Source organism: Bos taurus, chromosome 12, assembly GCF_002263795.3.
Source record: "Bos taurus isolate L1 Dominette 01449 registration number 42190680 breed Hereford chromosome 12, ARS-UCD2.0, whole genome shotgun sequence".
NCBI lineage: Eukaryota > Metazoa > Chordata > Mammalia > Artiodactyla > Bovidae > Bos > Bos taurus.
The window spans coordinates 22716803-22730048 of record NC_037339.1 but is presented as its reverse complement, the minus strand read 5'-3'; the positions used below and the strand labels follow the sequence as shown (position 1 = coordinate 22730048).

The following is a 13246-nucleotide window of genomic DNA, read 5'->3' as shown; positions in this document are numbered from 1 at the left end:
GAAAAACCTCAAAATGATCTCATTGTATGGATTATTTCTGATAGCGTTGCCTTGAGCCAAATTCTGTAGGTAATGGATCATTTGTTCATAGAGTATACCTGTGTTAAATTTTTTGTGTTGTTACTTAAAGAAGTTTGTGATTTCTATAATCATGAAATTTAATCTCTTTAATGCTGTTCACACCACATGTGATTAATGAAGAAAAAGTTACACTTTTAAGAAATGTTTAATTTTTTGTCACATGTTTTAATAGGTTCGAATTGAACAAGTAATAGTTGCTGAACCTGGGGCAGTTTTATTATATAAAATTTCTAACCTCCTCAAATTTTACCACCACACAATCAGGTAAGTGGAATGGTTAAATGTGCTCATTAAATCCCATGTCGTACTTCATTTCCGTTGGAACACAGTGTAGTAGTTGTGTGTGTGTGTGTTCTATTTGCTGACTAAGTGTAAACTAGTAGAACCTCCACACCATGTGAGTCAGTATTTGCATATTATACATGTTGTAGTTTGAGTCCGTTATTTCCTTTTTCCTTTCTTTTCCAGGTGTAACTGTACACACACACTCACAAACACACATTTGCACTCGCACAGCTTATGTAGCAGTATAAGTCTATAATAGAAGTATTTTTTGAGTCCTTCTGTATTCGAGATCCATGGCACTTAAAGCAACTCTATATTATACTCAGAACAGGGCATAATTAGTAAAATGTCCTATTCTGGATGTAAATAACATAAATTCTTCTTTAACATTTAGTTTTCCATTAGTGGTAAAACAGAATCATAGCTTTATCTTCTCTAAGTAATATTAATAGCTATCTTATCTTCTCTAAATTAAAGTGATTTTATCTGATTAGAAACCACTTACTTATCTAAAATACAATCTTTGACTCCAAAATTTGCATTCATTTCACGATGCATATATCTTTTGACAGCATATGTACACTTGAGCCCTATTGTAAATGTAAGACCATGTTATATGTGAGTTGTGGTAAAACAATGGTGTTCCAAGCTATATTTTTGATAGTCTATTAAAAAATCATTTTAGATGACTTTTTATAAGCATGCCAGTATCAGGAACAAAAGAATCACTTTCAGTACATGAATAGAATAAAATTGCAAATTGTTTTATATACATGGTTGTGTTACAGTCTGCAAAAAATGAGAAACCCCACTGGACAAGTCTAAGAAATATCCTTGTAGGAGAAAATTGAGAATTATAGGATGTACAGTAGTTATTTAAAAATGTTACCAAATTTTTCATGATTATTTTAAATATACTTTTTTGGCAGCTGTATAATCATAATACTTTATAATTTGAAGATGTGTTACTGATATGGCATAAGTTTTATTTAAAAAAGCTCAGTATTAATAATATTTTCTCTATAGAGCTACTGATGGAATGGCTTCCTTTAAATTAAAAGCAGATCTTCTTTTAATCTTCAGATAATCAAAACATGCATTTACTGTAATAGCGGAAAAATAGCCACATGGATTTTTGCATGCTATAAGGGTTTAGTCTAACCCACTGCTTTTCTAAGAGATCATGAGATATTGAAAACACTGTAGTTTGCTTTCATTTGTTCGTCACCTAACCTAAAAGAAAAAAAACTCATTTCTGTATGAAACTAGAGTAATTGTTTTAGTTCACAGGTTATATTCTATATAAAAACTTTTATTTAAATCTAGATCTTTTAAAAGAATTCTACCCAGTTATAGAGCTAAATTGTTTAGACCTGCTTTGCAACCAGAAATATTCTTTGCTTTTAGTGGCATTATTGGAAATAGCGCAACTACATTGTTGACTACCATTGAAGAAATGCATTTGCTGAGCAAAAAAATATTCTTCAACAGCTTAAGTCTTCATGCCAGTAAGTTAATGGACAAGGTATGTTTGAAAAATGCAATTCTTACACTGTGTGAGTCTTTCACATTTAAAAATGCTGTTTTACTGTTTTTACATTGGTGACAGTTTTTTCCCATTTCATTTAGTGTTCTCTTGAGTTCTTCCTGTGAACAAGAAAGTTCATTTCGGGATGGCTTACTGGATGTAGGCTTATAGTCTGTTTCTGCAACAGTATAACATCGAGTCATAGTTGGAAGTAGAATCTCAGAGCCCTAGTTTTACTACCATTTTTCAATAACCACAATTTGTAATTAAAGCAGACTTTCTGTGTTTAATAGGTCAGAACTAAAATGACATACAGATTGAAAAACTGGGACTTTTAATAAATACTTTTTCTAAACAGCTGGCATATATTTTTACACTGGTGGTCTAGCTTTTTCCTTATGGAATTTATGTTCCTTTGAGTTATATACTACAATTATGAAACAAGTAGGATAATAAAGAATTCCATAAAAGCAAAGGAAAAAAAAAGAAACAACAAACAAAAACCTGAAAGAGTTCTGTAAGAGCTAGTATTTTACACTGAGCATTGCGTTGTGCAAAAGTAAATTGGTGCGACCATAGGGAATGGGTTTATAACAATCAAATCCTTCTTTGTTTTTGTTTCATTATTAACGACTCAGGTTTTTCAGGGATGTATCACAGTCACCATTTTTGTTTTAAATTATGCTGCTCTATCCAATTGCCTGGTTATATTAGACGCAGGTTTGTAGTATGGTGTTGAGCAGTCAGTAGCAATCCAGTTTAGAGGCCCTGGATTTTACATTCCTAAGCTGAGGGAAACTTTTAAGAGTCTACTGTCTGACCCTAACATAGGATTCAAATTTTCTGGAAAAGCAGCATGAATTTGTGGAGATGAAGTATTTCACTTATGTGTTTTCCTGTATCACCAGAAGTTTACTAACAGGTAGTCTGTTCTTGTTTTAGATACAGTTATATAAGTTATTATTTAGACACAATTTTTCTAAAATCATTCATCCATGATACAAAATGTTGCTTGCTAATGAGAGCACAAGGGCAAACAGTGAAGGTCTGTTGGTCTCAGATTGCTCTTCCATTCATGGAAAATAGTCTGATAAATCAGTGCTTACTGTAGAATCACGTGCTTTATGGAAGACATCCCCAATGTGTTATGCTGGCACGTGAGGGAAGGATATTAGTTTAGCTCAGTCGCTCAGTCATGTCCGACTCTTGGACTGTATGGACTACAGCATGCCAGGCCTCCCTGTCCATCACCAACTCCCAGAACTTGCTCAAACTCACTTCCGTTGGGTCTTGATGCCATCCAACTATCTCATCCTCTGTCGTCCCCTTCTCCTCCTGCCTTCAATCTTTCCCAGCATCAGGGTCTTTTCCAATGAGTCAGTTCTTTGCATCAGGTGGCCAAAGTATTGGAGTTTCAGCTTCAGCATCAGTGCTTTCAATGAATATTCAGGACTGATTTCTTTCGAGATTGACTGGTTTGATATCTTTGAGGTCCAAGGGACTCTGAAGAGTCTTTTGCAACAGCACAGTTTAAAAGCATCAGTTCTCCGGCACTCAGCTTTCTTTACACTCCAACTCTCACATCCATACACGACTACTGGAAAAACCAAAGCTTTGACTAGATGGACCTTTGTTGGCAAAGTAATGTCTCTGCTTTTTAATATACTGTCTAGGTTTATCATAGCTTTTCTATGATAGCTTTTAATTAAAAGGAGCAAGATCTTTTAATTTCATGACTACAGTCACCATCTGCAGTGATTTTTGGAGCCTCCAAAAAATTAGTCTCTCGCTGTTTCCATTGTTCCCCCATCTATTTACTGTGAAGTGATGGGACTGGATGCCATGATCTTGGTTTTTTGAATGCTGAGTTTTAAGCCAACATTTTCACTCTCCTCTTTCACTTTTATCAAGAGACTCTTTAGTTCCTCTTTGCTTTCTGACATAAGGGTGGTGTCATCTGCGTACCTGAGTTTATTGATATTTCTCCCTGCAATTTTTATTCCAGCTTGTGCTTCATCCAGCCCAGCATTTCTCATGATGTACTCTGCATGTAAGTTAAATAAGCAGGGTGACAATATACAGCCTTAATGTACTCTTTTCTGAATTTGGAACCAGTCTGTTGTTCCATGTCCAGTTCTAACTATTGCTTCTTGACCTGCATATAGATTTCTCAGGAGGCATTGTAAGGTGGTCTGGTATGCCCATCTCTTTCAGAATTTTTCAGTTTGTTGTGGTCCACACAGTCAAAGGCTTTGGCCTAGTCAGTAAAGCAGATGTAGATGTTTTTCTGAAATTCTCTTGCTTTTTTGATGATCAATGGATGTTGGCAATTTGATCTCTGATTCCTCTGCCATTTCTAAATCCGGCTTGAACATCTGGAATTTCACAGGTTATGTACTGTTGAAGCCTGGCTTGGAGAATTTTGAGCGTCACTTTGCCAGCATGTGAGATAAGTACAGTTGTACATTTGTTTGAACATTCTTTAACTTCGTCTTTCTTTGAGATTGGAATGAAAACTGACTTTCTTCAGTCCTGTGGCCACTGCTGAGTTTTCCAAATTTATTGACATATTGAGTGCAGCACTTTCACAGCATCATCTTTTAGGATTTGAAAGAGCTCAACTGGAATTCCATCATTTCCACTATTTTTGTTCATAGTGGTGCTTGCTAAGGCCCATGTGACTTCGCATTCCAGATGTCTGGGTCTAGGTGAGTGATCACACCATCATGGTTATCTGGGTCATGAAGATCTTTTTTGTATGGTGGTTCTATGTATTCTTGCCATCTCTTTTTAATATCTTCTGCTTCTGTTATGTCCATGCCACTTCTGTCCTTTATTGTGCCCATCTTTGCTTGAAATGTTCCCTTGGTATCTCTCATTTTCTTGAAGAGATCTCTAGTCTTTACCATTCTGTTGTTTTCCTCTATTTCTTTGCACTGATCGCTGAAGAAGGCTTTCTTACCTCTCCTTGCTAGTCTTTGGAACTCTGCATTCAAATGGGTATATCTTTCCTTTTCTCCTTTGCCTTTAGAGGAGGAGTATATGTGTCCATAATAATATACAAATACAGAGGGGTAGCTTTCCAGAGAGGGAGTTACAAGAATTGAACTTTGAAGAACATAGGGGATTAGATAGGTGAAAAGGTGGGTGAGTAGAGGTCATCCTAAGTAGAGGAAACAAAAAGAATATGTAACTCTTTGTTTAATGAGACAGGATGGAATGTAGACAGAGAGGTCAGGTTGCAGACAGGGTAGTGAAGGGATTATCATTGAAGTAGTTTTTATGAAAATACATACTCTAAGGGAAGAGCCATAAGGGGACAGATTCTTGAAGGGTAAAGGTAAGTCTTCAAAAGTTGGTGACTGATAGAATGTGGTTAAATCAGAGGAAAGAGTTCAAAAATAATTCCTAAGTTCCCAACCTGGGAATATTGATACTAATTACAAGTATCTGGAATAAAGAGAAAGTGCAAAATCTAGGGGATAAGATGACGATATGGTCTAAATTAGACAAGACACACGTGGGATATCCTCTTATATAGTCAGTCTCATCCAGCAGGGAGCCGTGCATTTGGATTTACAGGGTTTTGTGTGTAAAGAGTTGAATCCATGGGTTTGTATGAGGTCACTAGGAATCATGTTTAATGAGAGTAGGGCTTCTAGGACACAGTCTTGAGAAACAGTAGCATTTAAGAGAAGAAGGTAAGCCCAACAATGGTGGGATTCTGAAGAAGGTTGGAGAGGCAGGAGAGAAATGAGAAGAGGATTTTATCAGAAAAGCCAGGAGAATAGAGGGGAAAGCATGGTTGGTGGCACATATTGTAGGAAGAGTTCTGTTAAAAAAGAGGCAGCAGGTGTGTTATCTTTGTCAATATTAGGTGATCCATGACTTACTGAGGACAGTTTTATTCATGTGGTGGGGGCAAGAGCCAGATTGCAATATGGGAAAAGCACAGGAGAGTATTACCCAAAGCTTTACTAATTGGAAAACATAGGAACTAAAAAAAACTAAAAGCAAAATGTAGGAGGCATTCTTATCGTGAAATCTGAAAAGAGAATAATAAAGCAGAATGGTAAAAGGAAAAATGGACATACATTTCTACAGTCAATTAGAAAACAAAAACAAAATTGATTATTTGTTGAAAAGATCAACAAAATTGACAGCCTTCTAGCAATTCTTTAAGCAGTGACAAAATTTAAAATTATAATATCAGAATTGGAAATAATAACCAGAGAGGAGGACTAAAACTTATTAGATATTTAATCAAATTATTGAGGGAAAATATTAGTAAATGAGAAAGTAGAAGTACTTCCTTTACCATATAAAGATTAATAAAACTAACAGCCAATATCATGATTAACATAGAAGCACTATTACTATGTTTCTGTTTAAGTCAAGAAAGGACACAACAAGAATACTTGCCAAGAACTGCTTATTTAAATAACAGTCCAGATAAAGTAATGAGAGATACAAACATTTTAAAGGAAGAAATAGGGGATTATTTGTGATGCTCTGATTGTACTTCAAAAACTCAAGGAATACAATTGGTGACAAGATCAATATACAAGGATAAATAATTTTCGGGGAATTTGGCAATGTAGAAATCTGGCAACCAGGGAATTTGGGGAATTTGGCAACTAGGAATCTGTCTTTACACCTTAGACAACTGCATTAGCAGAATTTGTCCACTGTAACTATTTTGGGACTCTGGAGTCTACTGAAGAATTGCAAATTCTAGGGGAAGGCTTGAATTATAAATTGCAGTCAGTTTTGGTCAACTTCAACTCTCAGCACACTTGCAACTACCCATCTCCCACCCGCAGGGCTGTGGGGCAGCTGTGCACTTGTTCCTTGAGTGCCTTGCACACAGCTTGTAGAGCCAGGGTGGATAAAAAGGACCCTGTCTTCTGTACCTCTGGGATCTGCTCTCATCCCAGAGTTGTGAAGAGGAGGGTGGCCATTGTTTCTGCACCTCCGCGTTGTGACAGACTCCTCCTCCTAAATTGGTCAGTTGGCTAAATTGACTTCCTGGTGATTTCAAAGGTTAGCGCATTTTTTCTACCCGCTTAATGTTTTTTCTTTTTCCCATAATGGGAGTCAGACATTAAAAACATTCAAAAACAACTGTATATACAAGGAAAATTAAAAAGTAACCACATGTTCAGGGAAAGGAGCAGGCTCAGAAAGACCTGAGAACTTTAGTTTACACCTCAGCCTGATCCTTGGCACAGAGATAGCCTACTAGTTTAAAAAAAAAAAATAGTAAAAAGAAATGGCACCCCCTGGAGAAGGGAGAGAATTTATTTCCAGGGTTAACAAATAGTGTTTTCAGCAAAAAATCACAGGGCACACAAACAGGGAAATGTGGCCCATTCAAAGCAAATACCTTCCTGCAAAAGACTTGCTGGCACATCTACCAGCCAGACTTGAGAACAGTTATGTTAAACACGAGTCAGGAGAACAGTGTGTGAACAAAATGGAAATACCTGCCAAGAGTTAGAGAATCTCAAAAAGAAATTCTGGAGTTGAAAAGTATAGCTAGCAAACCAAATGAAGTCCTCAGAAAAGATTATACATCCTGACCAACTGGGATTTATTCCTGGATTGGAGGGATAGTTCAGCAAGTGAAAGTCAGTCAGTCATAATTACCACATGGATTGTTTTTTCAAGTCCTTTGCCATTTTCCTACTAAGTTGTATCTTATTCTTGTTATTTTCTGATATTGTTATACATTATGAATATTAAGTGTCATATGTATTACAAATCTTTTCTCCATGTCATCATTTACCTTTTGATTTTGCCTGTAGTATATTCTGATACATCCCTTTTAATGTTTATACCATAAAATCTAACATTTTTTTTTCTCTATTGTTTCTCCTTTGGGAACTTGCTATAAAACGTACTTCAAAAACTTTCCCACATCAATAAAATATATATAGAATTCATTATATGCTAAAGCTAATATCTATTAGTGGGAAAGTGTTAGAGTATTTAATAAGCATGTTCTTAGGTTTTTCTGTAATTTCACTTTTATATTGAATTTTTTAAATACATAAAGTTTATTTTTGTCCATGTGGGGAAAGAAGGATCACATTTATTTTTCTCAAATGGTTATACATTTATTTTGTTTTATTTTCATTCAAAAAACCCACTAAGTTCTGTATTTCTCTTATAAAGTTAAAATGAAAGTTGCAGGAAAATACAATGGTTAATACAAGGAAAATTTTAAGTGTGGTGTCTTCCAGCTAAATTCTAGAACAGAATAGGATAAAAACAGGGAAAGAAAGAATTGTAATTTGAACATCAGATCAGATCAGTCGCTCAGTCGTGTCCGACTCTTTGCAACCCCATGAATCTCAGCACGCCAGGCCTCCCTGTCCATCACCAACTCCCGGAGTTCACTCAGACTCACGTCCATCGAGTCAGTGATGCCATCCAGCCATCTCATCCTCTGTCGTCCCCTTCTCCTCCTGCCTCCAGTCCCTCCCAGCATCAGAGTCTTTTCCCATGACTCAACTCTTTGCATGAGGTGGCCAAAGTACTGGAGTTTCAGCTTTAGCATCATTCCTTCCAAAGAAATCCCAGGGCTGATCTCCTTCAGAATGGACTGGTTGGATCTCCTTGTAGTCCAAGGGACTCTGAAGAGTCTTCTCCAACACCACAGTTCAAAAGCATCAATTAAGTACCAATTAATACTGCAGCCTATGTGAGATTAGGTGAATGAAATTATTATTATTTATTGTTATCAATAATTATGCCCTGAAATGTTTTTCTTAGATATGAATTGGGTAATAGGCATATTTTAACATTACATTGAGACTGGAATATGATACTGTTTATAGCTCATGTGTTACTTATATGTACACAACCATTTCAGGTTTCTTTCAGAAAATCTTACTTTCTCCAAATTTTAATGTTCCATATTTTATGTTAAGTATACTATCATCTTATTCTGCCTCTTATAAACCATTCATCTCTTCCAAGAAGATATAGCCTTATGAGGAAAACATGTATTGCAGAATGGTCTTCACTACCAAAGCACCCAGTTTTTGTTAATAGAATTTTAAAGTGGATTATAAAATTGTTAGGAAGAATAGCTTTTATATAAAGATATAGCCAGAAACGAACTCTTTTATGATTCCTTTTTTGCTTTTAAAAAGACACATTTGGGAGCTAATTCTTTATCTGGTATGCTAAAGGAAAATTCAAGGACATTATTTAATTGAAAGATGTACCTTTTCCCTAACAAAGTGTTTGAAGCCCTTCAGTAGTCAAGTGTGTGTACTCCCTTGTTTATCAGGCTCTCCTGAAACATTCATAGCTGTGCATCTAGCAAAATCTAAAGGATCCCCTAAGAGATACAATGTCATATCAGTTTTAGCTAGAGAGGCATTTTCTGAAAAGTTCTTTTCACTATAGTAATTCAATACTAATTTAAAGGGTATATTTTATCATAAATGAAACCCATATCAAATTAATAGTAAGCAGGGTTGATTTGCCTAGCACTCTGAAAAGAAAATCTAAATGGTCCTTTAAATTTTGATTTAAATTCTTGGATATCACTCCTGTTTAGAATGTCTTATTACTGTTCAAATTGTAGTTCTTGGAGGAGTAGCTTGGGCATCATGTCGGAGTTTATTAGTTTAGCTGAGAAGAAGAACCTCAGGCACCTGAGATTAAGATTCAGACCTGCTGAATCAGAATGTGCATTTAACCAGATTCCCTGGTCATTCGTTTGCATCTTAAAGTTTGAAAAATGCTTTTTAAGAGGAATACTTCGAGATTTACATTATTCCTTACAGATTATTCTGCCAGGAAAAACAGACAAAAACAATGTTTTCAGCCAAAATGCTTTTGAAATTTTAAATAAAACTGTGTGAAAAAGTTGTAATTTTTTTGACATTTCAAACATTAACTTGTACTCTTAAATTTCTTTTGAATAATTTTATTGACTTAAAATTGTAATTCCATAAATAAGTAAGGTAAGAGGAAGCTTTCAGAGGAAATGGTTGTGGTATAGAATGTGGTGATAGTTTCAGTGTGTGTTACCGAGAGGGGCCTCATGTGCCCACAGGGCTGGAAAGCCAAACTCTGACCGTGGGTGTTTGGACCAAAGTAAGGGTTTATGTCGTCTAGTCAAGGCTATGGTTTTTCCTGTGGTCATGTATGGATGTGAGAGTTGGACTGTGAAAAGGCTGAGCGCCAAAGACTTGATGCTTTTGAACTGTGGTGTTGGAGAAGACTCTTGAGAGTCCCTTGGACTGCAAGGAGATCCAACCAGTCCATTCTGAAGGAGATCAGCCCTGGGATTTCTTTGGAAGGAATGATGCTAAAGCTGAAACTCCAGTACTTTGGCCACCTCCTGCGAAGAGTTGACTCATTGTAAAAGACTCTGATGCTGGGAGGGACTGGGGGCAGGAGGAGAAGGGGACGACAGAGGATGAGATGGCTGGATGGCATCACTGACTCAATGGATGTGAGTCTGAGTGAACTCCGGGAGTTGGTGATGGACAGGGAGGCCTGGAGTGCTGTGATTCATGGGGTCGCAAAGAGTCGGACACGACTGAGCGACTGATCTGATTTGATCTGAAGGGTTTATTTGCAGAGTGCCAAGCAAGGAGAACAGGCAGCTAATGCTCAAAAGATGGGAATTCCTCGATGGCTTTCAGGCAGGGTTTTTAAAGACAGTGTTAGGGGAAAGGATCTTAGGATGCATGACCAGCTTGTGGACCTTCTGATTGGTTATTGGTTATTGATTACTTTATTGGTGATAAGGTAACAGGGTGATGTTCTGGGAATCTTAACCTGCTGGTTCCAGCAGGAGTCTGTGTGTTTGTGATCAGCATGTAGTCACCATTCTCTGCCCGGATGGGGGTCTTACTTTCTCCAGAACAACTCAGAGTATGCATTGGATTGTTATCTATATCTTTTCAGGAGGAACTAGGAGTCCTGTGAGTCTGTTGTAATCATTAACCATTTGCTTCTGCTCTTCGGAACTCAGGAAAGGCGTAGGAGACTAAAGCCTTTTGTTCCACAAACAGGAAATGGGGGACACGGAGGGGCTTTTGTACCTCGGAATGTCCTGTAGGGTCCTGCTTGGTTTCAGTCTCCCCTTTTCTTTGATACTCATCAGTCCTTAGGGGAACAAGGGCAGGACAAGAAAGGGAGTCTGGTTTTGGATAAGAGATTACTCATAAACTCAGTGAGGGAACTCAGTTGTAGGGGGACTTAGTTTCAAGTATATAGACCCTGAACCTGTACATATTGGGCCACAATATCTGAGACTGGGGCATGACAGGGAGTGGTGATTCTCAATTATAGTTGGGAAGTGCTGGTCTCTCTCTGAATTACTTTTTTCTTAAGACTAGGGCTGAACAGAATAGGCCATTTCAAATCCATATGAAAATATAATCCTAAATTCAAAGACTACTAAGTTTCTCCTCATAATTTTTTTTTTGTATTTTAAAAGTACAATTTCTACACTTCTGATATATTAATTCTGAGATAATCTAACAAAAACTTTTGTGTTACTTTCTGTGATTTTCATTAGTACAATAGAGAATAAACGATAGATGATAGATTTTGTAATGTGTCAACCAGTGCTTTATGTCTTTCATATGAATGATTTTACTGTGAACTGGCATTTATTTAGACACTAAAATTTAGTAGAAAAATATAAGCAGTGTATAGGTCATCCTTTATTTTAGGTTGAACTCCCACCACCTGATCTTGGACCAAGTTCTGCCTTAAATCAGACGCTCGTGTTGCTGCGTGAAGTTCTAGCGTCTCATGATTCTTCAGTTGTGCCGTTAGATGCCCGTCAAGCTGATTTTGTGCAGGTGTGTTGTAAATTCACTCTTAATGACCATTGCTCCTTTAATGTAGATTCTGTTGGAATTCTGGCATTTCATAACCCATGTATCTTGACACCCCTTCTCAATGTTTTTTCCTTCAAATAGTAAACCATTTCCCATTAATTTAAAAAGTAATATATATTCAATGATGCTTAAGAGTTATAGTTTTTATGCCATTTAATCTCTTTCATATGTGCTTCTGTAAGTTGGTCCCTTCCTCTTTAGTTTGGCATTCACTGTGAAGTGCCGTTAACACAGACCTGTGTCCCTGGTACGGAGATGAAGGGTCTGTTTAATTCTATTTCTCATTGTAGGTTTTATCGTGTGTCTTGGATCCTCTCCTCCAGATGTGTACTGTATCAGCCAGCCATTTGGGCACAGCTGATATGGCCACTTTCTTGGTCAATTCACTATATATGATGAAGACGACATTAGCTCTGTTTGAATTCACTGACAGACGTCTGGAAATGCTGCAGTTCCAGGTTAATTTTGCCATAACATGACTGCTCACTGTGATAAAATCTTCTTTTTCCATACATGATCTCAGTTACTGGCTATAAGCTAACTTCAGTGACCTGATTTCTATGAATCCCTTGTTATAGTCTGATAATACCTCCCTTCCCGCCAGGCATATTCAGTATTTTAGTTTAGTTTGGGAGAAGCCAGGGTATGTAATGAGTAGGATATTTTATTCAAACCATAGTATGTGGTGGTAGACTGGAGCTTTTCTGACTAATTTGAACCATTACCCTGTATGCAGATTTCAGTTTCCGAACTGTGAATAACGTGCTATATTTTTCGAACTGCGGAACTTGTGCGGAAGGTGTTGCAAAGGACAGATACATTTTTATCTATGTGTAAATCAGTGTTAGGCACAACATTACAATTTGTTAAATCAACCATGCTGGTCCTTAAGCCACATGGTCTCACTTAAGAGTCACAACAAAGCCATTTATAAAATTTACCAGACACTTGACTTCTGAGTTTGAAATAGTGATTTGGTAGATAAAATGTTTTAGAAAAACACAAAACTCTGAATCTTCTTTATTATCACAAGAATATAAACAGTTGGCAGTGGCTGCAGTAAAAATATATTGTTTTTGGTTTTTCCAAGGAATGAGTTTTGAGACCTCTAAATTCATGATATTTCCTGCTCTTTCTTTCTTTTCTTTTTTTTTTTTACAAAATATGAGGTATGATTAATTTTTCTTTCTTCCATAATTGTTTATGTATAATTAGTAAAAATCTTTTTAAAAAATTCATTGGTTTTTAATGTATTTATCACTAATTCAACCCCAAACTGCCATTTGTCTAAATCTGTTCCTGAAATGTGCAGATATATATCAGTTGTCCAACAATCTGTTTTATCATTAGTTATCCTTGTTTCTTAAATATCCCAAAGTTATTTTTTGCATCCCAAGAGGACACACCCTACCATGTGAGTGCTTATTAGGTCTGCATCATGCTTGCTGTTAGGCGGTGGCCAGTGCTGGTCTCA

The 13246-nt window shown here is 36.7% G+C and overlaps 1 protein-coding gene across 1 annotated transcript in view; it reads left to right on the top strand.

Moving 5' to 3' along the window:
* Nucleotides 1-13246, top strand: part of COG6 (component of oligomeric golgi complex 6) — a 54561-nt gene that overhangs the window by 23035 nt on the left and 18280 nt on the right. The window contains 4 exon segments of the mRNA NM_001035069.2: nucleotides 254-345; nucleotides 1774-1891; nucleotides 11602-11733; nucleotides 12063-12230. Coding sequence (NP_001030241.1) covers nucleotides 254-345; nucleotides 1774-1891; nucleotides 11602-11733; nucleotides 12063-12230 — 510 coding nt within the window.